General features: G+C 61.6%; 1 protein-coding gene across 2 annotated transcripts; it reads right to left on the bottom strand.

Moving 5' to 3' along the window:
- Positions 1-164: 164 nt before the first annotated feature.
- Positions 165-25,861, bottom strand: INPP5J (inositol polyphosphate-5-phosphatase J). 2 transcript variants are annotated; one of them, XM_038373974.2, is made up of 13 exons: positions 25,722-25,861; positions 21,322-22,169; positions 19,028-19,138; positions 17,350-17,458; positions 15,660-15,776; positions 15,394-15,569; positions 13,520-13,631; positions 8,926-9,035; positions 7,017-7,206; positions 6,705-6,842; positions 4,402-4,479; positions 3,390-3,494; positions 165-2,959 (listed from the first exon to the last, which is right to left on the bottom strand). In XM_038373974.2, exons 1-13 carry the CDS (start codon positions 25,824-25,826, stop codon positions 2,279-2,281), a joined length of 2,880 nt encoding a protein of 959 aa, XP_038229902.1. In that variant the 5' UTR covers positions 25,827-25,861; the 3' UTR covers positions 165-2,278. The 2 variants fall into 2 exon arrangements, with proteins under 2 accessions (XP_038229902.1, XP_043354143.1); XM_043498208.1 differs by lacking the exon at positions 25,722-25,861 and adding an exon at positions 22,776-22,925.
- Between the last annotated feature and the right edge of the window lie 190 nt (positions 25,862-26,051).

Raw genomic sequence — 26,051 nt, 5'->3', positions numbered from 1 at the left:
GGTGGGTCGAGCAGCCCCCTACTCCTGCAGGGGGGCTACTTCTGTGTCCCATCAGCCTCTTGTGCATCCTGCCTCGTTCTGTGCCCTCCCCCTCCTATTCTGCTGTACCCTGGCCTGCCCAGGCCCCCAACAGAAGAGGAAGGGGGAGGGCTGCCTGCAGGGGACTAGGGCCCCTTCTCCCACCCCCAGCTCCACAGGAAGGGCAGGTGGCTCAGTCAGCTGCTCGCCCTGCACATTCCTTATTGGCCATGGGAGAATGTTGCTAATTTTATCCACAGCACAGAGCAGGAGAGCCAGCATGTGGGGGGCACGGGCAAGGGGACCCAGCATGCGCATGCAGCTGGGGGGGATATTTTGCACATGGGGTGAGGTGATGGGACCCAGCGAAAGCACCTAGGGCCCAAACTGCCCCAGGGAGGGTGGGAACAGCACGGGCTTCAAGCTGCCAGCCACACATTGAGCATCTTCCCCCCCAGCCCCTGTCCCCTGAGAGTAGCACAGGGTGGGGGCACCCAGCTCAGGGGAGCCTCAGCATTGGGGCAGCAGCTGACCTTGATACATCCTTGTCCGCTAAGGGGGGGGGAGTCATGGTCCCCACACCTTCCCTGGGGTCCCTCCTCCTACCTCAGCTCTGCTCTGCCAGCTCCAGTCCCCCTGTAGCTCCTGTGCTGAGGGTGGGACCCACTCAGGGTCTCCCCACATGCAGCAAGCGGCACACCCAGGGGGCATGGCCCCCAGCTGCTGCACTCCCAGCACTGGGCCAGGCAGGGCAAGTGGGTGAAGCGGAAAGGAGTGACCCACCCGCACTATCTCCCTGGGGTGAGGCCTTCAGGGACCACCGCTGACTAGCACCATGCTTTAACAGGCACCCTCGGTGCTGAGCTGGGGCCTGCGGGCTCCTGGCAGCATGGCACCCCTTAGTGGTGCATGGGGGCTGGCATTGAGTGCTAAGGGAGTGCCCCCTCCTGAGCCATGCCATCCAAATGCTGAGCCAGCCCAGGCCTGCCAAGGGAGCAGTCACAGGCCTGGTGGTATCCCTGCCCCAGACCTTCCTGCAGATACCAGTTCAGCAGATCAAAGCACAGGGTGGCACCTGGGGGTGGGGCATTTATTCCATCAGCTGCAATGTGGTCAGACATGGTGTGTTGGCTCTGACCCTTGCCGAGCCACAGGCCCCAGGGCAGCCAGGCCCCATGCACTCCCTGGCAGATGTGGTTCCTTCCCTCTCTCATGGGCACTTGTGCTGCTGTCCCAGGCCAGGCTCTGTGGAGTGAACAGCTGTGGGTCAGGACCCCCCGCCTTGTGCTGCATGGCTCCGTTTTGACCCCCTCTGCTCTAATGTGCCCTGACACTGTCCCTGTTCCCCCAGCACCACACCGTGCCCCAACCACCCCTTTGCACCCAATGCCAGCTGGGCCCCCATCACTACTGCCCCGAGTGACCCCGACACGCTCCCTGTGCAGCTGTGGGGCCAGCGCTCAGCCCCCCTGCCCTTCTGGGCATCTGGCACCCTCCCCCTTGGAGACTCCAGCTGAACCCCCAGAAGGCTCCTCAGCATCCACCTCCCTGTCCACAACGTCATCTGGGCCATAGGGCCACCCCACTGTCTCTCCTCTTCCTCAGCCTGCTCTGCGTGGGGGTGAGCAGCGGGCTCGGCCCAGCCGTGCGGCAAAGGAAAGGAGGACTTGGACCGCAGCTTGGTCTGTCATGTCAGCCGCTCCCTACCAGCTCCCCCAGACACATTGTCGTGGCCCCAGGCTGCCAGCCCTGCCAGCATCCCCCTGGCATAGCTACTGCCTGCTGCCAGGGGCTCTGCCACACCCAGTGTCCCAACTCCCTGGACCTACTCATGCCCTACAGACTCCGTGCTCCAGGGTGCCCAAGAAGCGCTGGCCAAGCCCAGCCCCAAGGCTCTATCTCTGAACTGATGGAACCAGAGCTGGGGCCCAAGCACCCAACCTGGGGTGGAGGGTTTCACGGCTGGAACAGTGAACAGGAGGAATGGGCCCAGCGGCCCCGCCGGGGCGTCACTACACTCACACTATAGGGCCCGGCGGGCAGATGGCTGGGGTGAGTGTGTGTGGGGAGCGGAGCGTCCGTGCAGTGTCCAATGCCTGGGCAGGGCGTGTGGGTCGCTAACGGCCGTTGCCTACATCACACCAGCAGGGACGGATCACAGAGCACCTGGGGTGGCCCAGTGCGGGCAAGAGAGGCAGCACACGGGGAAGCACATGGCAAGCTCTACACGGGGATCACTGCAAGTGGCCAGGCCCAGCATTCACTGCGCGGTGCCAGCTGCTCGGCCCTGAGTGGCTCCAGTGGTGGCTGCAGCTGGCAGAGCGTCCTGGCTGGCCCTGGAGCCGCTCCCCTCCTTGGGGGAGGTGCTGAACGGATTGGCAGCCCCAGCGGTGGGGCTGGTGGGGCTCATCCTTCTGGCAGGGTAGCCCTGGTCTGCGCTCGCCCTCCTTGGGCCCATGGCCTGGTTGACAGTCTCCAGGCGGAGTGCAGGCAGCAGGCCGAGGTTCCTGGGGTTGGCCCTGGCCAGGGGGTTGTCATCAGAGAGGCACCAGGTGCCGCAGGGCTCCCCCGCAGTCCTGTAGCCAGGGGCACGGCTGCTCTCCTGGCTCTCGGCAGCCAGCGCTGGCTCCTTGCTCTTGGCGTTGCACCAGGGCAGCTCCTCCTTTGGCAGCTGGATGCTGGGGATGTCGCCCTTCAGGGGGCGTCGGCTCTGCGGGGATGGGCTGCGGCTGGCCCCCCGTTCATGGCTCGTCGGCCTCAGGATGAGCCCCTGGAACTTGGGGAGGCTGGGGCTGCGGCTTCGTTGGCTCTTCATCTTGCCGGGGCTGGGGCTGCGGGACTTGGGTGCCAGCAGGACCAGGGTGCTGTTATCCTCCTCCTCAGAGCTGGTGCTCGAGCTGTCCGTCTGGCTGCTGCCCTCCTCCGACACGGGCAGCGAGATCTGCACGCCCACAGAGACAGTCAGTGGGGAGATAAGGCTGGTGCTGCCCCATGGGGAGTGCATGAGGAGAGGGGGTGTCTCGGGACAGGCGGTATACCCAGTCCTCCCTTTCTCCTGCCCCTGACCGAGGGTTCAGCTGCCGTGGGGGGGGGGGGGGGAATAGACATGTCACAGCGCATTCGGGGCAAGGCCAGCCCAGCTTCTGGGGTGTCTAGGCAGCAGCTGGCACCATGAGGCTCCAAGAACCCCCATGTCATTCAGCTCACACCCCCAGAACTCCCCTCCCTGTCACCCTCCATCTCCTCTCCCCCACCGTGATGCCCTTGTACCCTGCACAGCAGCCCCTGCCCTGCAATCCCCATCCCCACCTGCCTGGTGCCCCCCAATGTGCCTTGCCCCCTGCAGACGCGCCCAGCAGGAAGCTGCTCACCTGGAAGGGTTCTGTCACCCCAGTGATGCTGCTGTAGTTGTTGCCGTAGTAACCGAGAATGTATTCACCCTTCCCTTTGGGTAGCGCCTCCTCTGAAAACACCACCTATAGCCCCGGGGAGAGCGAGGGGGCGTCAGGGGCCCTGCCAGCCACACAAGATGGGGCCTGCAATGCACCCAACCCCACCCCTGGCATGGCAGAGCACCCAGTGAGGTAGCTCAAACGTGGGCCCATCACAGTGCCCCTTGGCGTACCCAGGAAGGACGTGTGGCACCCCAGGGCGTTTCTAAGGTGACAGGCGAACGCAGAGCCAGCAGATGAAGAGGGCGTGGCACTAGTCGGAGAGCCGGTGCTCCAAGAGGCCAAAGGCTTGCTGGGAGCAGGGCATATTCCAACAGGCGCAAGGAGCCTGGCACCCAGGCAGATTACCGCCACCGGCAGCCGTTGGCAATGGCCTGGCTCCTGCTGTGGCATGGAGTCCAGGCTCCAGGCTGTCTGGTGGCTTGCATGGGATTGTGTGATCATCTACCCACATGGCAGGGGCTGTCTCCATGCTACGAGGGGCTGGTTCAACTGGGCATATGACGGTCTCTCTAGTCACCGATCCAGCCCCTGGACTGTCCTACAAGCTCTAAAGCCCCACACCTGGCCTCTGGCTGGTGCTGGTTCTCCAGCTCTCCCCTCCCCACACGCACACCTGGTGGCCCCCAGCACAACTCCCCTCTGGTGCAGGATGTCCCGCTAACAATGGCTGCCTCCCACTGGGCTGCGTGCTACACCCCCGAGCCTGGAGAGAGGCTGCCCTAAGACGCCATGGGCTGGGAGATCCCAAGAGCCCCAGGCTCTATCGGGGGCTGACCCTCACCTGGCTGGCAGAGCAGGGAGGGCTTGCTCACTGTTGTGGGGAGAAGAGAGTGGGGCTCGGTGGGGTACTTGGGAAGCAGAGGCAAAAGGAGCGGCCAGCGGGGGCCAGCTGGGTGCATGGCCATGAACGGGGGCTGGGCTCACACACCTGGTACACACTGCCCTCTGGGTCCTCTTGTTTGGCCCACACGTACGCCACATAGTCCTTGTAGTGCCTGAAGCCTACCTGCAGGGAGAGATGTCCCAATGGAGAGCTAAACGGGACCAGGCCCCAGTCACCCAAAGAGTGCCCAGTGCTGACCCCTGCTCTTGCCCACACGCGTGGGCTTCACACTGACTCCTAACCCTACCCACAGCCCTATAACCCCCACCAGTGTGCACCTAAACTAACACTGACCCCCTAACCCAGCCACACTAGAATATGCTCCATTGACATCAACCACAATCCTATCGCTGGACCATGCCCAACTCTAATCCCTGACCTCTAACCCCAGGGTGCTCGATTCTGACCCCTAACCCCAGAGCATGCTTACCCTGACCCAGCCTGGTCATACCCCCCGAACCAACCCTCAGCTCCCAGCCAGCCTCTGCCAACAGCCCAGCCTGATCTGGGGGCTCCATTTAAGACACACGGGGTCAAATTTTCAGAGGTGCTGAGCACCTGCAGGCACCCACTGGTCACCCCACCCACCACCACCAGCCACAGTCCCAAAGTCTTGAGCTTTCAGAACCCCCCCAGGGCTTGTCCTGGATGCACCTTCTGGGCTTGGAGCTGCGAGGGGCTCTCTTCCCCAGCCCCGGGGGCTCCAAATCCATTTACAAATAGTGCACTGTGAGACACCCCTTTGGGCACAACACGAGTCACCGGAGCCGGAGGCGCTTGCCCCCCCGGCCCACTCCCCAGTCCCCGGCTGGGCATCCAGGAACCGAGGCACCTAAATCAGCGGATATGCTGGCCCAGGTGACTGCCCCTTCTTCTCACCACAGGGCGGCTCAGGTGCTCCTGTCCAGCCTCCCAGCCCCGAGCGCTAGTGGGGCATGAGATCGCCTAGTGGGTGTTGGGGGTCGGGGGGATGCATCCCCTCCGTCACTTCCATCCATGCTCCTGCCACAGCAGCAGTGCCCCAATTTGGAGCTGTTAGCGAAGACCAGGCTCTGCCCCAGACATGCCCCCCACCTTGGCTGCACGGCCCCATCACAGCAGCACCCAGGGCAGGGCCTTGGCATGCAGCAGTTCCCAGCCAGGCAGCAGGCAGCTGTAACCCAGGGGACCCATGAGCCCCTGGGGAATCCAGTTAGCAGCAGGGGCAAGGGGAAGAGGGATGGCCCCTGCTAGGAAGAGGGGCCAGATTCCTCCCTGGGGTGAACACACTGAAGTCAAGGGAGTTACCCCAGGGGAGAGCCTGGCCCAATGAGCCTAGGAAACCAGGGGGCCTAGACAGCAAGGCCCAGGGAGCAGTGGCTGGCCCCAGCATGGGAAACAGAGGTCCTGGAGAGGGGTGCAGGGCGACATGTGTTCCCTGCAGGCTGCTGGAGTCTCTCTGCCAGGGGATCAGGTTTGCAGCGCAGCACATGGGAGCCTCCCTTGCAGTCCCAGCTTGGCACAGGGGGATCTGAAAGTCACATTGCCTGGCTCCTGTGCTGGAGGCCCTCTCTCCCTCCCTCAGCTGTAAGGAGACGCCCAGGCGAGATGCAGACTGCTCCAGAAAGGCTCACCCTGTGAGCCAGTTGTACAGTGCCAAGGACACCTGCAGTTCGCCGGGGCTCACCTTGGGTCCATGCTCGCAAAGCCCCGGCACACACTGCAGCTGGCTGCCAAGGGGCAGTGGCTCGCCATCTGGTACAGAGCAGCTCTGTAGCTAGGGATGCCAGCACCAGGGGAGTTGGATCTCCCACTTCAGGCCATGGGCAGCTCGCCCCATCAGGAAGGCGCATCAGGAGGGGAAGGGGTAGCAGGCAGTGGCCACTTAGGAAGGCCGGTCAGCCTGGCTCAGAGTGGCAAAGTCGGTGCTCCCACAGGACAGCTCTGCCCCTCAGGAGGGAACTAACCCCAGGGCACCCTTGTAACAGGCACTTAGCTCCGTAGCGCTCCCCAGTCACCTGCTCAAAGATTGCTGACTGCACAGACACAGGAGTGGGAGCTACTGCCCTGGGCCGGGGGAAGGGGCAAGGATACAGCTCTTTTAGGGTGTGGGACTCTGGGGGCTAGGGAGGGAGGAGCCCCGTGGAGCCCGCACCCTCCATCTCCACCTCCAAGGGATACCTGCCTGCCTGCTTGCCATCCCCCAGCCATCTGGACCTGCTCCCCCAAACACCCCCAGCCACCCCCTCCCCCTGCATGCCCAAGCAGCAATCAGGGAAGGACTCAGCAGAGAGGCCAGGAGCACCCACAGGAGGGCCACACACCCTGCCCCTCTGGCACTCAGTCCCAGCTACAGCGCAGCCCCTTACCCGGTAGAGGCCTATCCAGTCCCAGGAGCTCCTGTGGAAGATGGTGGACATCTTGTATCGGACAATGGCTTGATCGGGTCTTGACCACTCGTCGGCCACTTGAATCTCAACCAAAGGCTTGTCTGTCTTGGAGGCAAACTGTCATGGAGAAGCACAGGGCATCAGCGGGGGCAGCAACACCCCTGCAGGGGAAGCTCCGACAACACTGCCAAGCACCTCTGTCGAGGGGCTGGACCCTCGGGACCGTGGCCAGAGCCGCTCCCCCAGACCCAGACTAGCGCTGGGGAGCTCCAGAGGAGGTGACTGACTCACCTGCACGGCGAAGATAGCAGCCACAGGCTTGTGGTCGCTCACCACATACTCCATGTGGCTGCAGTAGCAGAGCTGGGTCATGGCCAGGACGGTCCTGCTGGGCCGCCGGCCGCCAGGGTTGTGCGGGGCGCCGCAGGACTTGATCTTCCAGAGGATGCGGTCTGTCCAGGCTGGTTTCCGTTTCTTGGCGCTGCATGGCACAGGGGGGCACCGTTCAGCTGGCACAGGGCAAAGGGGTCTCCCTACAAATCGCCCCCCTCCCTGGCTCAGGCCCTGGGGGAGGGGAACGGAGCACATCTTGGGGATGCTCCCTGGTGCAACTGCAGGAACTCCCTGGCAACACGGCTACTGCAGCCTCCCCCATAACAAACCCCATGTCCCCCGTGCTGACACAGCCACCCATCCCTATGCCCCCCCGCGCTGACATGGCCACTTGTACCCTCCACCCATCCCCATGCCCCCAGCGCCAACACAGCCACCTGTACCCTCCACCCATCCCCGTGCCCCCCAGGCCAACACAGCCACCTGTACCCTCCGCTCATCCCCATGCCCCCCACGCCAACACAGCCACCGGTACCCTCCGCTCATCCCCATGCACCCCATGCGAACAAGGCCACCTGTACCCTCCACCCATCCCATGCCCCCGTGCCAACACGGCCACCTGTACCCTCTGCCCATCCCCATGCCCACACAGCCACCTGTACCCTCCGCCCATCCCCATGCCCCCGCACCGACACGGCCACTTGTACCCTCCATGCATCCCTATGCCCCCCACGCCGGCACAGGCACCTGTCGCCCTCCACCCATCCGTATGCCCCCCACACCAACACAGCCACCTGTACTCTCCACCCATCCCCATGCCCCCCACGCCAACACAGCCACCTGTACCCTCCGCCCATCCCCGTGCCTCCCAGGCCAACACAGCCACCTGTACCCTCCGCTCATCCCCATGCCCCCCACGCCAACACAGCCACCTGTACCCTCCGCTCATCCCCATGCACCCCATGCGAACAAGGCCACCTGTACCCTCCACCCATCCCCATGCCCCCGTGCCAACACGGCCACCTGTACCCTCTGCCCATCCCCATGCCAACACAGCCACCTGTACCCTCCGCCCATCCCCATGCCCCCGCACCGACACGGCCACTTGTACCCTCCATGCATCCCTATGCCCCCCACGCCGGCACAGGCACCTGTCGCCCTCCACCCATCCGTATGTCCCCCACACCAACAAGGCCACCTGTACCCTCCACCCATCCCTATGATCACCACGCCAACACAGACGCCTGTACCCTCCACGCATCCCTATGCCCCCCGTGCCAACACGGACACCTGTACCCACCACCCATCCCTATGCCCCCTGCACTGACATGGCAACCCATCCCTATTTCCCCCCATGCCAACACAGCCGCCTGTACCCTCCACCCATCTCTATGGCCCCCGCACCAAAACGGCCACCTGTACCCTCCACTCATCCCTATGACCACCACACTAACACAGACGCCTGTACCCTCCACGTATCCCTGTGCCAACACGGCCACCTGTACCCTTCACCCATCCCTATGCCCCCCACACTGACACAGCCACCCGTACCCTCCGCCCATCCCTATACCCCCCACACCAACACAGCCACCCATATCCTCTGCCTTTCCCTATTTCCCGGTGCTGATGTATCCTGACCCCACAGGTGTGCCCGCCCTATGCCTCCCATGCTGGAGCCCCGTTCCAAGCCCCCATGCAGAAGCTGCTTCTACTCCCTGCTTGTATTGTGTCCCCCAGCCCAGCTCCGGCAGCCTGCAATGAGGAGGATGGTACCCCAGTTCCAGAGTTCAAGACACCCAGTGCCTGCTCTCACAGCTAGGCCCCCAGTCCTCTCCTCAGCCTCTCCCTCCCCGTGCTGCACCCCTACCTGGTGTCATACTGGTTGGTCCCCACATCGAACTTGAAAGTGGGCGGGAAGTTGAGGGGCCCCTCCTGGAAGCCGCTTAGGATGGGCCAGGTGCCTTTGGCGATGTTCAGCTGTGGGAGGGGATCAAGGGGAATGGACAGACATTGGCAGGGTCAGCCCCCAGTGCAATTCACACAGGCCTCCCTTCCGGCCCCTGCAGCCCTCCAGCTCCTGACCCACTCCAAGGAAGGGAACGCAGCTGCTGGCCCTGGGCTTTGGGATAGGGTGACCAGACAGTAAATGTGAAATATTGGAATGGGGGGTGGGAGGGGTAATAGGAGCCTATATAAGAAAAAGACAAAAAAATAGGGACTGTCCCTATAAAATTGGGACATCTGGTCACCCTACTTGGGGAGAGGCTTGGGGTTGGGGTTGGCTGGAGTGGGGCTCTGGGCTTCAGTGGAGCCATGGCCCTGGTGATTCCCCTCCTCCCTTCATCCTCTTTTGGGGGCAGCCCCATTAACGCCTGCCCTGGGAAGCCCCAGTGGCCATTCCCTGGAGCACAGGGGAGGACCTACTGAGCCGCTGCAGACTCAGGGTTGGGGATCTCAGCCAGCATCTGTTCCTGCCCTTGGAGCCCCAGCTGAGAGCACAGATGCAGGTGGCAGTCCCGGGTTACAATGGCTCCATGGAGCCGGGCCCATGCTCTTGGTCTGCCCACCTGCGCCTCTCTTCCCCCTGCCCAGACCCCAGGGCACCTCAGTCTCTGCTTCCCACCACCTGTGGAGCCCCCCATCTCCCCAGAGCTGAGCCACCTGGGACTAGTGCAGAAACCTGGCTAGTCTCAGCTGGGGGGGATGAGGACTGTGCGGGGAGCTTGGCTGGGCCCCTCCAGGGGAAGTGCTGCTTGAGGAGCCCAGCCAGGGTAGGCCCTGGCCTGGCTGATCACACTACTCCCGAGGGGCCGGAGTGGTTCCCCGCCCCGGGACCAGCCCTGGCTGCACTGCCAGGGGCTCAACCTGGCAAACACAGTCGCCTCCCAGCAGGGCCAGTGAGTGCAGCCAAGAGGCAGGGTGTGGGGGAGTGGGTTTCTTGCGGGGGCACTGCTGGGCTGGAAAGAGGTGTATGTTGGGGCACTAGGGAGTGGGGGTTCTGTGGGGTTGCTGGGCAGTTGTGGAGGGGCAGGGGGGCACTGGGCAGGGGTGGCGTTGTGCAGGGCGCTGTGCATTTGTCTGGAGGGGCCTGGGGGGATGCTGGGCATAGTGGATTTGGTGGGGCTCTGGCCAGAGGAACTTGGGAGGGTGTTGGTGTGATGAAATGGGAATTTTCTTTATGCTTTCTCTGAATGTTGTGTGAGTGCCTCAGTTTCCCCTATGCATTTCTTAAGTATCTAGGTGAGGGATAAGGATGTGTGATTGTTGCAGAGCCCAAGAGGGCCAATGTGATGGTGTCTACACAGAGAATGGCCGACACCCTGTCTCCTGGCAACCGATTGTAACGAAGTGTGGGGGAGTCTGGGCCCTGAACCCCTCTTCCTGGGATTCACTGTGACTCTCAGTCAGCCAGTAAAACAGATGGTTTATTGGACAATAGCAACACAGTCTAAAACAGAGCTTATGGGTACAACCAGGACCCCTCAGTCAAGTCGTTCTGGGGGGCAGGGAGTTTAGACTCCAGCCTTAGGGTTCCTTGCATTTGACCACCCAGCCCAAAACTGAAACTCTCTCCACCCCTCCTCCTCTTGGCTTTGTCTATTTCCTGGGCCAGGAGGTCACCAGATTCCTTTATTCTCCAACCCTTTAGCTCTCACCTTGCAGGGGGGAAGGGCCAGGCCATCAGTTGTTGGGAAACAGGGTGTCGGCCATTCTCTGTGTCCAGACCCCTGCACACACCTGCCCTCTAGGGCTCTGCAACGATCATACACCCTTATCCCACCACCTAGATACTTAAGAACTGCATAGGGGAAACTGAGGCACCCCCACAATATTCAGAGAAAACATTAAGAAAAGTCCCACTTTGTCACACTGATGTCCTGGGCCCCTCCCCTGCAAAGGTGCCAACTGAAAGTGTTGGAGAACAAAGAGATCAGAACCTCCTGGCGTGGGAAAGAGACAAAGGCCAGAGGAAGGGCTGGAGAGTTTTCAGTTTGGAGCTGGCTGGGGAAATGGAGGGAGGCCCAGATGGGGTTCTGGGCTCCCTGCCCCCCAAGATGGACCTAATTGAGGAGTCCTCGTATCTGTACCTACCATTTCTGTTTTATACCGTGTTCCTGCCCCCCAAGGGGAAGGGGCATGTTGGCAGCATAGGGCGGGGTGGGCCACTGTGTGTCTGGCAACTGCCAGTTTATAAATAGTGCCCTCGCACTGGGCTGGGCGGAGCTGGGCCACCCCTGCCATGCCATGCCCCATTGCCCCTGGCTGGCCCCTTGCTCTGGGAACTGACCTCCATGTGCCATGCTCCACTGCCCCCCTGAGGGCCCACAAATAAGTTTGGCACCAGGCCCACAAAAGGTCAATCCGGCCCTGGCAGGCGCCAAGATCCAGATCTTCATGCAAATATGTCCCCGAAGCTCCCAGCAACACAGGCCAAGCTGGGAGGACTTTGCCCCAAGCACAAACCTCTAGGATTGCCAGGCGGCTCCTGTGCTCTCTGCCCAGCCTTAGTGCAGCCCCGCGGTGCTCAGGGCCCCCGTGGGGGCAGCATGCCCAGAGCCCAGCGATTACAGCCTCGCATCAACCTCAGAGCCCATCAGTGCAGAGACGTGTCTTGGCCCGGCCCCCATGCTCCCCCCAGGCTCCGAGAGTCATGCTGGGTTTGTGCATCAACCACAGAGATTGTGCCCTGGGAACGCAGGGAGCAATTCCCTTGTTGATGCACAAGCCAGGCTGGGCCCCAGCTGCCCCGCACCCCACTGGCCCTGCAGGGCGAACGGGACAGGATTAAAGTAACTCTAAGCCACACCCCAGGGAGCAGATGGAGAGGGAGGCACTTTGCACATCGCTTTCCTGAGTGGCCCCAGAACCCAACCCTCTTCCAAACCCCTCCCAGTCTCCAGGCCCCCTTCAATCTCTTCCTAAGGGGGATTCCGCACTGTGACTTTACCTTGTTGGTGCAGCAAGAACACAGGGTGGCTACATCACTGCAGGGCAGTGTGACAAAGTGGGAATGTTCTTAATGTTTCCTCTGAATACTGTTTGAGTGCCTCAGTTTCCGCTAATGACAGGTTTCAGAGTAGCAACCGTGTTAGTCTGTATTCGCAAAAAGAAAAGGAGGACTTGTGGCACCTTAGAGACTAACAAATTTATTAGAGCATAAGCTTTCGTGAGCTACAGCTCACTGTATTTTGCGAATACAGACTAACACGGCTGCTACTCTGAAACCTGTCATTATGCAAGGCACTGAATTTAGCCGTATAGAGTGGAAATCTGTCAACTTCATGAAATAAATGACCAAATGCATCCGATGAAGTGAGCTGTAGCTCACGAAAGCTTATGCTCTAATAAATTTGTTAGTCTCTAAGGTGCCACAAGTACTCCTTTTCAGTTTCCGCTAAGCATTTCTTAAGGATCCAGGTGGGGGGAATCAGGGGGTGTGATTGTTGCAGAGCCCTAGAAGGCCAGTGTGATGGTGTCTGCACAGAGAATGGGACACCCTGTCTCCTGGCAACTGATGGCCTGGGCCCCTCCTCTGCAAAGGTGCCAACTGAAGGTGTTGGAGAACAAAGAAATCAGGTGGCCTCCTAGCCCGGAAAGAGACAAAGGCCAGAGGAGGGGCTGGAGAGCTGGCCCAGATGGGGTTCTGGGCTTCCTGCCCCCCCCAAGATGGACCTGACTGACGGGTCCTGGTCTCTGTACCTACAAGCTCTGGTTTAGACCATGTTCCTGTCATCTAATAAACCTTCTGTTTCACTGGCTGCCTGAGAGTCACGTCTGACTGCGGAGTTGGGGGGCAGGGCCCTCTGGCTGCCCCAGGAGTCCCGCTTGGGCGGACTCGCTATGGGAAGCGCACGGTGGGGCAGAGGATGCTGAATGCTTTGAAGTCAGACCCAGGAAGGTGGAAGCTTCTTGCCCTGGAGACAGTCTGCTCAGAGAGAGGAGGCTCCCCAGAGTGCTGACTGGCCTCACAGGGAGTAGTACCAGAGCATCGCCCAGTGACTTTGTGACAGGCAGTAGGCGGGGGAGCAACCCTGCCCCCATCCAGGGGACTCTGCAGCACGGTCACGGAGGCAGCTGGGCTGCAGGGAACCTCGCTCCCAGGCCCAGGGGCATGCCTGCCCTTCATGCCCCATGGGGTTCTGGGCTGGCAGTAGCCGGGGTAGGAGGAAGCAGCTTTTTTAGCCTTTTGCCCTCCCCATCCCCAAGGAGCTGCGGGCCCCAGCCGGGGATTTTTATTCCCCGGGGGAGCAGCTCCCCCGCCCCCTGGCTGGGGCACAAGGGATTGGATTTTCATATCTGCCCCAGGGAGGCGCTGGCTCCTCAGCCCCGTGTCACCCTCAGCACCTAGCATGTGGGGCTGCAGGAAAGCAGAAGAGTATCTGCCGGCCCCCCTTCAGCACCACCGAGCAAGGAAGCAAGTGCCTGCCACGTGGGATGCACCTGTCTGGACAGCCTCTCACCTGGTCCTTCTCCCACAGCTGGCTCAGGATGCTGTTGTCGATGGCGTACTTCACAAAGCGGATGTCCAGGCTCTCGATGCGGAAGTTGAGGTCCCCAAACCAGAAGACGATGCTGGGCAGAGCGAGGGCCAGAGAAGGGCCAGGGTGAAGAGGGGACTCCGTGCCCCCCACACAGCACAAATGCAGTGTCCCCAGGGGTGGGCCAGCTGCAGCCCATGGAGACGGGACTGGACTCCCTCCAGAACTTGCAGTGACTGAGTGACAGCCCGGGGAGAGCACTAGGAGTCCTGGCTTCCAGGCCTGGGATCCAGCCACTGGGCTGCGCTGCCTCTGAGAACCGAGGCCCAGGGAAGTGTCCTGGGTAAGGCAGTGGGGAGGGAAAATCCCTGCCCCAGACGCCAGCTCCCGTAGCCCTGTCCAAGGAGGCTCCCCTGCAGCACCCAGTGTGATGGGGCACGATTCCCAACAGGTCGCTGTCAGAGACTCAGCCTCACAGGGTCTCGGGGAAGTTTAACCCGGGGCCGGGGGAGAGCTTCGATCTAGCAGTCAGGGCCTAGAGGACAGGGAGAAAGCAGCTGGGACTCTGGCAGCCCTGCCAGGGCCTCCCCTGGTCCCTCCAACCAGCTCCAGGGTGACAGACTGGGTGCCAAGCAATCCTGGAGCTGTCCTCTGAGCCCCAGTGCAACCCGGCTTTCAGGCTGCTCCCAGGCAGGCAGGAGCCAGGAGCCCTTTGCCTGCTAGCACCCGGGGAGCTGGAGCACGGCTGCGGGCTGGCAGGGTGGGTTCTGGGCTGTGTCTCAACTTGGGCTTCTGGGAGCTTGTGGGCTGCAGAGAGCAGGGCAGGAGCCTGGTCACATGGGGGGCCTAGATGCACAGAGCACGGTTGGGTGGGGCCCTGGATGCACAGGGATCCTGGGATGGGGGGAGTTGGGTGGGGCCCCGGACACACAGGGGGCCTGGATGCACAGAGCGCTGTTGGGTGGGGCCCCGGACACACAGGGGGTTCTAGGATGGGGGGTGTTGGGCAGGACCCTGGACACACAGAGGAGCGCCCGGGCAGGCGGGGGCAGAGCAGGAGCCGGGACGCATGGCTCTGGCACAGGGAGGCCTGGGAACAGGAGTCAATCTCAGCCAGCTGCCCAGGCGCTCAGTAGCCCAGCCGTGCGAGCGAGGGAATGTAGGTCAGTGCTTTGCCGATAACGCGCTGGCCAGCTGCCAGCCCCGCTGTGGGAGTGGCTCAGGTGCGGGGCCCAGCAGCCCTGGGGATAATTAGCTGAAACCTTCTGCTCAGATCATCCGACTGTCCATGGATCAAACGGGAGAGCACGAACCCAGGGTGGAAATTTCCACTGCCAGGTGCTGGCTGGTGGGGCTGTCCCGGGGCCTGCAGTCCTGCTAGCACCGAGCACTAGAGCATGGTGGGAAGTGGGCAGAGCAAACCACAACCTGACAGGCCTGGAGCAGACTCCCTGCCCCCAGCGAGCCTGGAGGAAGCCATCTGCCAGCGCAGAAGAATGGCCGCGTACACACAGCCCTGTGTCCAGCACACATCCAGAGGGGCCACAGCCTCAGACGGGAGATGCTGCAGAGCAATCCCAGCTGGGTTTAGGACTGAAGGGCCAAGGGAGGCCCAGGACCCAAATCCACATGGGGACCACACAGCAATCCCCAGGCGAGGTGCTGGCTTGCGATTCCTAAAGTAGAGCCCCAGCTGGGAACCCTGTTGGATGCAGGGGTTCAGCCCCTGAATCTGGCCTCCTGGGTGCAGGACATGGCCCGTTTCAGAGGGGTGGAGCTGCAGACTCAGCTCCAAGCCCCAATCAGAGCCGGTGGGTGGGGCGGGCGGGGAGTGGAAGGAGCCGGGGGGTACATACTCGTGGTCCAGGATGCTGCTGGCTGCGTGTCCCTCAAACTGCTGCATGTTGAGGATGGTGGTGAAATCCTCCTTGCGCTGCTCAGCCTTCTCCAGGTGAGCTGGCAGATGACAGTTCAGGAAACAAACCATGTGGCCGAAGATGGAGAGCCGCACGCTGACCCCGCCCTTGTTGCCCTGCTCCAAGAGGAACCCAAGCTGTGTCATCGGAGGAGGGGAGCCCCCCCCGGAGTCACATCCCCCACCCTGCCGCAACACCCTCCTCACCCAGTAGCCGCCCAGCCCAGTCCTGGTGCAGTCTGTCTGGATGTCCTGCAGGAAGGGGAGGTGATAGTACTTGGCAAACACCAGCAGGATCACACCCTGCATCCGCACCGTGCTCACCTGCAACAAAGAGAGAAGGGCATGAAGCAGGGCAGCCATTCGAGGGCTTTTCCCCTGCATGGCAGAGGACATGGGGCTGAGGTGCAGGGCTGGGCCAGCACCTGAGCTAGAATCCCAGCTCTGCCCAGGTGCTCTCGGGCCAGTCCCTGCCCCTGCCTGCCTCAGTCTCCCCATCTGTGAGACAGGGCTGATGACACTGACTCACCTTCCCTGGGACAGAGCTGGCAGGACTGGTCAGCGTTGGCACAGCGCTGAGGGGTGTTTATGCGCCAGCCAGAGCAGATGGCAGCCACCCCAAGCATGCAGACCTGCAGCTTGCTGTGACCGGGAGCACCGACCCTGTCCTGTATTTGGTACCCAGCCGGCGCCTTGCTCCGCAGCATCCATACCCAGGCAATCCTTATGCAGCCAGGCTGACGCCAGCTTGCGACTGCCCCAGGAATGGACCCTGCAGAGCAGTCTCTTGGCAATAGGTGCTATCCCAGAGTGCTATCCCAGCGGGGCTTAGTTCCCTGGATGGGGGTGGGCACTTAGGACCTTGGATCAGGCCAGAGCCCGGTGGCTGCTCAAAGCCCAGGGCTCCACACGCAGTGCGCTGGGGGCTGTGCTAGCCCCCCAAGGAATGGGGGCGGTGGGCCAGCAGGATGGGAAGGTGTGCTGGGCTGGCCGGACAGGCATGGTGGTGAGTGCTGTGAGCTGCAGGGCCATGGGATGGCACAGGGCAGCTCCATGGGCTCCAGGCCGCAGGGTAGATCCACTGGAAATGGGGTGGGCTCAGGCCCCCATGGCAGAGCAGCCCCCACCCTTGTGCTACTGGGGAAGACCTGCCCTCCACTCCTGGGCCCAGGCAGAGTTACACCCCAGCCCTCAGGCAGGGAAGGAGCCAGATGCAGCTCTGCCCACTCAGCACCTTGGGCCCCCCATCAGAAGAGTTTAACTGTGCTTGTGAGCTCACAGTCTCAAGTTGCCATGGAGACAGCTGTGAGGACAGGGGGCTGGGAGTGTTCAGATCACAGGCAGAAGCCCATGGATGGTGCCTGGCACCAGATACCACTGTCATGAGCTTGGTACGTTCTCTGCACTCCCCGACTTGCCAAACCCAACCCCACTCCTGACTCTCCACTGGCTCCCCTCTACTCTTGACCTCACCCCAAACTTTAATTCAAAGAAGTACTCCAAACGGCACTGAGGAGACACCCCTGGGACAAGAAGCGCCTCATATCCCAGATTCTTAGTACCTTGCAAAGGTGGGGCAGGGTGTCACTTCTCTGTGGTGCAATGAGGGAAACTGAGGCAGAGAGCAGGGAAGGGCCTTGCCCAGTCACCCAATGAAGTGGTGGCAGGGTCTTGCTCTCCCTGTGCATTGTTTAGGGGTTAGAGCAATCTCCTTCAAATCACCACCCAGGGAGATCCTGGTATCTGGGATAGGGAAATATGTCAGCTTGCCAGGCTGGGGGGGGGGGGGGAGGCATAGGGAGGCCCTGGCTGTCTGCACTGCTGGATGGGGTACCCAGTTTGATTTAATCAGATTTTTGCTCAAACCAAGCAGGCCTTCGAGCCCAACCCCCCCTACCAATACAAAGTTGAAGGGACTCAGCACGTCCATGAAGAGCTCACTCCACTGGTCTGTGAAGAAGGCATCCTTCAGGCGCTTGTTGATCATGGAGTTCACCTCCTGCAGCCTGGAAGGGAGACAGACAAGTCTGACCACAGGCTTGGGCAGACTCCCCAGCAGCCCTCCAGCCAGCGGGCACTCCTCCCTGCCAGGAGACTGCCCGGGTGCCAGCTAGGGGCAACTCTCTCAGACAGGGGCAGAGGCCCAGTGCTGGAGGGAGCAGGGAGATGGAAATCCCCCCAGGAGAGTCCCTGCCGCTGGCAGTGGAGGGGGCTTCCGCACTGTGCCCGGCAGGCAGCTCAGGGCGAGTCAAATACTACAGCTAGCAGGGCAGGGCTTAACCACCAGGCAGGGGTCTTGGGGACCCCACGGGGGTTCTGTGCCCCTATTCACACTGTAGTTCTGCCAAGGTTTGCGCCAGCAGTGGCTTTGCATTATTAACAGCCTGTGCTAGCTCAGCCCGGGCAGCTGTTAACAAAAGCAAACGGCGGGAGACGCTGCCTCGGATAGAATCATAGAAATGTGGGCTGGAACGGAAGGGACCTCGGGAGGTCAGGTACTCCAGCCCCTGCGCTGGGGCAGGACCAAGTTAACTTAGACCAGCCCTGACAGGCATTTGTCCAACCTGTTCTTAAACTTCCAGTGACTGGGATTTCACACCCTCCTAGGAACTGCTGGTTGAAGACGTTGCATCAAAAAGCAGAGAGGAATTTAAAAAGTGCCAGGCCCCAGGGCACCGTGCCTGTGGGGGCCAGGCAAGTGGGCCAGAGGTGTCAAGGAACCTGGAGAGCCCTAAGAATGGACAGTGATCATAAACGGGTACAGGGAATTGAATCTCTTGTGCTGTGTGCGACTCTCAGTCTGGACGGGGGAGTCCAGCAGGAGAGAGAGCAAGCCCACAAGCAGCCTCATTTGGACTGGAAGGTCTCTGGGAGAGGGACTGTCTCTGAACAATGGGAACCCTAACTGAGATCAGGGCTCCAGGTGCTAATGTAAACCACTACAATAGTACCCAAAGGGCCTGTCTTTTTCTTGCACTTTGGCAACACTCGTCTGGCTTGTCGTGCCAATAAAGTCTCCGTGCGTTGGGAGCTGCCTCGTTGGTAGCTAAGAACTGCATTAAGTGTTACCGGGGCTGGCTCCAATCCAGCTTGAACAGAAGAATGGATCCATGCCCTTGAAGGCTGCTTACTACGGCCAAGGGCTGATCGCAGAGAGAGAGACTCCTACGAGACTTTGGAGGGGATGATGAACTGTCCACAGCCCAGTTCTGAGAGGTGCAGGGGCATTTGTACAGGCTGGGCTCTGCCAGGTATGGCAAGCAGGGATCGGGAGAGTGAGGAGGGCTGGAGGGTGGATTTGAGGGAGTTAAAAAGTGTTTGGGCTACATTTACTGTTATATTTTTATTGTGTATTTTATTCTGAATCATCTTCCTTGCTGTCGAACGCAGCGTGCAGGAACAGCACGCACACTTGGGGAGCTGGGACTAGAACCTGGATCTTTCTGCTTCAAAAGAGGCTCTATTGCTTGGGCTAGTGGACGATTCCTTTTGGTGACCCCAGAAGTAGGTCTGCTGGCCTCTCTGGGACCCACCTACTGCAGGGCAGCCTCCTTCCACACCAGTGCAAAACTTACCCAATGGCAATCATGTCGGTGTCGTTCGTGTCGCCTGTGTTGAGGTGCAGCAGGGATGTCACGTCGCTCGGGGGCATGGCTGTGCCAACGTTCCACGTGACCACGGTGATCCTTGGAAAGACAAAGGGAGACACACTCAGGTTTTGGGACAAGGGTGCCCCTCCCCACTCCCTCCTCCACAGTCCGCTTACCCCTCTACCTCGGAGCTGCTGCCCTGCGTGGAGAGAGAACCAGCCATAGCAAAGGCTAATGAATGAGGTTGGTGTCTGGAAAGGCTGTGCCCGAGGAAGAGGCTGCTGGGCATCCCGCCCCGCTGCAAGCTGAGCTCAGCTGGGCTAAGAACACTGCGCTGGGCATGCTACGCACCACCCTGCCTCGACACCCACACCTCAGCTGGACTGTCACACACCCGGCTGGGCAGCAGGAAGGCCTTTACCTACAGCAAAAAGAAAAGGAGTACTTGTGGTACCTTAGAGACTAACAAATTTATTAGAGCATAAGCTTTTGTGAGCTACAGCTCACTTCATCGGATCCGATGAAGTGAGCTGTAGCTCACAAAAGCTTATGCTCTAATAAATTTGATAGTCTCTAAGGTGCCACAAGTACTCCTTTTCTTTTGTGAATACAGACTAACACGGCTGCTACTCTGATACCTACAGCAGTGTCTTTTGACCACTAGCAGCCTCTGTGGAGCTTCTGCCCCTCACCCTGTGGGCTCAGGGCTGGGATAGCAACACCAGGCTGGCCCCAGGCTCCCTGCAGCCCCCAACCCCCAGGAGCCTGCTAATCCCCAGTTGTATCAGCAGTAGGGTGACCAGATGTCCCGATTTTATAGGGACAGTCCCAATTTGTGTGTCTTTTTCTTATATAGACTCCTATTACCCCCCACCACCGTCTGGATTTTTCACACTTGCTGTCTGGTCACCCTAATGAGCAGCCACCCACCCCAACAAGCTGCCTGCATTTGTGTAGCCCCATGACTGCTCCTTCTGCCCCACTGCTCAGGGCAGGACTTGGTGGTTCTAGTGACATGCAAATTACTTGCAAAACGTAACTTGACTCATTAGCTCATTTGCACAAGATGACAGAGGTGGGGGTAGGGCAGTGGCTGCATCTGGGTCCCCAGGGTCCATGCCACAGCCATGGGTTACACACAAGGCTGCAGCTGACCCCAGCCAGGAAGGTGGTGCAGAAATGGGGTCTCTCGTGGGTCTCTCCCTCATTAGGGTGACCAGACAGCAAATGTGAAAAATTGGGAAGGGAGTAGGGGGTAATAGGAGCCTATATAGAAAAGACTCAAAAATCGTGACTGTCCTATAAAATCGGGACATCTGATCACTGTACCCCTGATCCAGGAGCTTACTGGATTCTGGGTGGTGTTGAAGGGGTTGGATTTGAGCTCGAAGCCTTCAACGGCCTGGGTGCTGCCTACCCAAGAGTCAGTCCCCTCTGTGCCCCTCTGCCATAGCCACATTCCTAGGAGAGAGAGGGGTCTGCTGGGGGAACAGGGGGGAGACATTGGAACCCACTTCCCTCCCCATGATCTGCCTGAGTTTGCTGCCCTGGATTTGAAGCATGTGGCAGACCTGGGGGAGGAAGGGAGGAGCAGGCAATGCCTTGGCATCGGGGGGGGGGGGGGAAGCTGGGCTGTTTCCTCTGCAGCAGCTGCTGGCTCTCTCTTTGGGAAGGCCTGGGATTGGTAGAGGGGCCTGGAGCCCAGGGCATGTGTGTGCTGTCCTGGCGCAGAGCTGCTATCAGTCACGCCATGGCACTGAACGCCAGCCTTGCTGGACAGTTGAAGTTGCTGAAGAAGGTGGGTTCCAGCTGCCGGGTAGATGTATGGGGCAGGCAGGCTAGGCCTGGATCCCGAGCTAGGGAGCTGGATGGACAGACAGCTACACGACTGTCCCCGCTGTTCTTTGAGCCCCGCACTGGGATCACATCCCCGGCCGCTGCCAGGTCTAGGAGCAGTTGGTAGGCAGGTGGCACACGCCCCACCTGCCCCCATGTGCTCCAGCTCCCTAGGGGGCTCTGCCCATCCACACTGGGCTGGCCTTTGATCTGGACAATCGGCTCTGACTCCGTTGAGCATGCTGCGGCCACCTGCAGAGAGCACCAGAGCAGGGCATTTCTCTGCTCCACTGTGCTGGCACTCAGCCAGAGCCTCTCCCGGTTCCTCCCCCTGCCCAGCCCACCACAGCAGGGCTCCAGGCATGCCCTGGCCCTGAAATAGGCTCCCCAGTCCCCCAGGGATCAGACTGATCCCCGCACCCCCCGCCCCAGCTCACACTCACCAGAATGCGCCGTTCTCCTTGGCCTTGCCCAGCCCGCTCATGGAAGCCTTGGGGGGGTCCAGGCAGCCAGGAAGGCCGAGGGACGGGCTGCTCCTCCCGTAGGAGGGGAACTCCTCGGACTCACCCTTGGCCAGGGCCATGGATTTGGAGGAGCCGATCCTTCCCCCGGAGAGGAACTCGCTTGAGATGGCTTTGGGGAGGCTCACAGGTCTGGGAGAAGAGCCAGTTCTGCCCCCGCAGATGTAGTCACTGAACTCTGCCTTGGGGAGTGCCTCTTTCCGCTCCACAGGGAGCATCTGCCTGGAGGGCCCTTGATCCAGGGGGCAGAGTTCGGGGAGTGTGGATCGGCTGGGCGGCTGGCTGAGCTTCCCAGCGGGCACCGGGCTGGGGCGGGAGGAGGGGCTGCCGGTGCCCTGGGACAGTGGGCAAAACTCCACCGGGGACAGCAAGTTGAACAGCTGGATCCCACCTGAGCCGTCGGGCTGGGCTCTGCTGCTCTCCAGCGCCAGGGACTGGCTGTGCCTGCCCGGGGACCTCTCCTCCGGCCCCACATGCTGGGAGCCCTCAGGCTGCGAGTGAGGAGAGATGGGATGGAAAGGGTCAAAGAGGGTGTCGGGCCTGGAGCCGCTGTGCCCCAGCGGGAGGTTCCCCCCAGGGTACGCTGCTGAGATGGGCCCACTGGAGCCCTCCGGCTGGAACCGAACTGAGCCCTCTGCCCCAAATGGGGCCACGAGGGGAGCAAACAGTCCCGGGGAGGTGGCGGTAATGGAGCCCCTCGGCGATAGAGATGGGGCCCCCATGGCCGAGGCCGGTCCCTGGTCCTTGTTCCCACGGTGAGCCAGCTCCATCTGAAAGAGAGAACAGACAGGGTATGCATGAGCCCCTGCCATGCTCGCGTTCCCTGGCCTGGGACGCTGGCCCTCGCCCGTCCCTGCATTCTGAGATGCATTCATGCTAGGGACGTCCCCCTTCCAGGGACACCCCGAAATGCTCTCCTTCTAGGGACAACCCCTCCCAGAGATACCCTCCCTTCCAGGGATGCCCCCGTGTCCTGAGATGAGCTCCTCCCAGGGATGCCCAGCTTCCGGAGATGCCCCCACCCCGAGACGTGCACTTTACTCACCCATCCTGTGCACAGCACTCATGGGCCCACTGCCAGCGGGGCAGGCTCCATTTTGGTGTGGGACCAAGATGGAGCAGTGCATGCTGGGACCTGGATCCTTTGCAAGCCATACCTTTGCTTTCAAGAGGCGAGTGTCTGCCCTGTTTCAGGCCAGGCCTGTAGTAGCCTAGGAGGACCAGGGCCCGTCCACTGGAGCTAGAGGCTCCCCCTGACAGTCACATGGAGGCCAAAGCCCTATGTGCGGGCCAGAGGTCTCTGCACCAGATTTGTCCTCCGCCCGTCCTCCCCAGACTCAGGGGCTGCGCTGGACACCGGGCGAGCAGGCATGTACCTGCAAGCAAGCTCCAGGGGTATCTCTGGAGCACATGGGGGTGGGGAGGGTGGCTCCAGATCTGCCACATGCACATTAGCACACCAGCAAAGCGTGCCCCGGCCCAGAGCCATGTCGTGTGCTCAGGGTTCACAGCAGCCTGTCTCCACCCTGGGGAAGGGAAGTCAGGGACCTTCCTCAGAGCTCCTGCTGCCTTCCCAAGTCTGCATGAGGGGCTATGGCCGCAACAGACCCCACCCCCATCCCCCGCTGCTCCTTGTCTCCTGCCTGTCCCCTGGGCTCAGCACTCCGAGAGGGCTAACTCCAGGGTGCAGAGGACGGCAGCTGGCGAGCGCATCCCAGCTCCTAGGGGTCAAAGCCAGGGCGCACACAGGGCTGCACAGTGGCACAGTTTTTGCACTGCATGGTGCCAAGCGAGTGCCCGGAGTCCTACCTCTGCAGGGCTGGGCCTGGCACCCAGGAGGGAGCAGTGGGTCCCCTCTCTGGCCGGTGCCCTGCGCATTCCAGCGATTTACCAGTGAGATCCTGGGGCCACAGAGGCTGGCAGGTGCAGGGCCTGCTACACAGCATGGGGCAGCAGATTCATCAGAGCCCAGAAAAACAGAGGGCCTGGCTGCCCACTCATGTGCACTCCCGGGGGTCAGGAGAGATGCCATTGGCATCAGGGTAGTCACACCCAGGAGCTTCTTGCTGCCCCGCCACATGCCACTCACTGCCATGCTCAGAGTGTCCAGCTGGGGGCGCCAGGCTGGTCGGTTGGAACCATGCATGCTGGGAACACACCTCTAGGGCAGGAGATGCTGGAGAATGGTGCCACTGCCCTGCTGTGTGTGGGCAAGGCGTGGCCAGCACTGCCAGTGTGAGGCATGCCAGGGAGAATGGGGGTTACGCGAGTCCAGGAGCCAGCTGAGTGAAGGGACACCCCCTATCAGGGGGATCCCCAGCTCATTTCCCCCCCACACCACACACACACACACACCCCCTCTGGCTGTCCTGGCCTGGGGCCGGGCTGGATTAAGGAGCAGGGATGGAGAGACCTGGCTGCACCGAAAGCCGGCAGCCCCTGGCACAAACCCTACCCTGCCAAAGCATCCCCCATCCCCACCAGTCCAGCAGCATGACACCGCCTGGCCATGCTGTCACTTTGCTCCTGCTGTTCTGCCCAGTCCAGCCTGCTCCTTTCCTCGGGAGTGTTCCCTTCCCAGCTAACAACCTGAAGCCCTGCTGCTGGGGGTCTTCCCCCCCCCAGGGGCTTGTCCTCTCTGGCAGTGCTTGGCACTGGTGGGCAAGGGACTGTGCCTGAGCTGGCCACCCATCTCCCCTATACCAGGGCACCCGCGTCCCCTCTGCTACTAGCCATTTAGAGCAGAGGACTAGCCGGGACTCCTGGGTTCTAGCCTCGGTTCACTTAGCACAAGGTCAGCAGCCTCAGGGCACTGGCTGTGGGGTGGGAGCATTGGGAGGCCAAGCCCTCTGCCCCTGCTGGTACAACAGGCCACAGTACCAGTCCCCCAGCAGGACTTGGACTAGCAGTTCCAGGCACCCAGCCCGAGGGGGTCAGGCTCCCAGCTCTTAGGGACGATCAGGCCCCCTCATGCTGGGCCCCCAGAGCCACCAGCCCCTGGGCATAGCTTGGCCTCGGTGTCCGACGTGAGGCCCCTTTGTGCGAAAGGCATCGACCTTGGGGTCCCAGTTCCTGGCTGGCTCTCCGTGCTGTGGGGCAGATGGCAGGGGGCTGGGCTGTGGGTAGCAAGTCGCTGGAACCTGGGGAGCTAGGCGCCCTTCTCCCTCCATGGAGCCCTGCGCTCACATGGCCTCTCCTTGCCCTTCATTTCTCCTCTCCAGCCCGGCTCAGACCTGCTGACACTTGCACCATTCCCTTAACTCTTCCCATACCAGGGACCCCACTTTGGGGCTCCTGGCCCATCGGGCATGACCCCTCGGCCACTTGACTTCCTGCGAAGGTGGGGCTGCTTTTCGCCCCAGGACTGTCCGCCGTTGCTGGCAGGAAGGGGAAGAGGAAGCAGCCATCTGGCTCTTGGGTAACATGGGTGCTGGGTGTCAGCTCGGCCAGTTCTCGCAGCGGGGTGGGGGCAGAGCATGGCTGGGGGCACCAAGGCAGGCACACACACAGCAGGCCAAGCTACTAGAGCCGCCAGAGGCTGGCGCAAACCAATGAAATCCCCCCATGAGGCTCAGAGATGGGGGCACTAGACAGTGGAGCCAGCCAGACCTGTGCCCCTTGAGGTCACCAGGCTCTTTCCTGCCCCGGGCAGAGCTGTCCCACTGGGAAGCCACAGGCAGGTCTCCTGGGTTCTACTCCGGGCACAGAGCAGCGCTCAGCTTCCTCCAGGACCCAGCCCCCCAGCTCCCCCCAACTTCCCCCGCCTTTCCAGAGCTCCGGCTCCTCCACTCACTTGCCCTGAAAATAGCTCAGCCCAGGCCTCCCCGTGCTCCCCGGCCTGGGGGCGGAGGGGGAGAAACCACCAGCCATTATTTGACTCACCTGCCAAAAGCAGCGACTCTGTCACCAGGTGGGCGAGAGGTCGGCTGGTGCTGCCAGCGTGAACCAGCTCCCCCGCCTGGGCCACAGGTGCGTGGGACCCCAGCCAGGCCCCCCACGCAGCTGGGTGAGGGACGTGTGCCGGGGGCAGCCTGGGGCCATCGGACTAACAGATCCATGCCCCGTCAGGGCAGTTCTGCCCCAGGGGGGCTGTGCTGCCAGCCCCAACCCCTGGCATCACTCACCCTTCCGGGCTCCATGCTGCTCAAGGGGCAAGGGCAGCCCATTACCAGAGCTCACAGCTGGGACCGGCACATGGGGAGCAGCCAGCCCAGCACTCGTGGGCACCCCGGGGGGCAGCGCTGCCCGGCTCTTGCGGGGAGGCTCCATTTCCCCTGGCTCAGGTGTGCCCGGGCTGCCCGCGGGGCCGGACGGAGCCTCACCTTGCGATGGTCGCCGCTAGCCTCTGCCGCAGCCTGGGGGGCCGCGGTTCTGCTCCTCCCCGGCCCCGGCCCCGGCCTCCGGCTGCTGCGGCTCGGCTGCTCCATCGCTGCCTCCCCGACGATGCTTTCAGCTCCCTCCCGCAGCCCAGGGACTCAGTGATGTCATCAGCCCCGCAACCTGCGGGAGGATTTAAAGGCGCAGGAGCCCATCAGGGTGCCACTGAGTGCTGCCAGCCAGGAGGGCAGCAGGCTGGGCAAGCAGAAATGGGGGACTGGGAGCCCTTTGCCCTGCCCCGGGATGGCAAGGGTCTCTGGGCACAGCTGCCACCG

This window comes from Dermochelys coriacea, chromosome 15 (genome assembly GCF_009764565.3).
Source record: "Dermochelys coriacea isolate rDerCor1 chromosome 15, rDerCor1.pri.v4, whole genome shotgun sequence".
Lineage (NCBI taxonomy): Eukaryota > Metazoa > Chordata > Testudines > Dermochelyidae > Dermochelys > Dermochelys coriacea.
The sequence above is the reverse complement of the archived record's forward strand: the minus strand, read 5'-3'. Positions and strand labels throughout refer to the sequence as shown.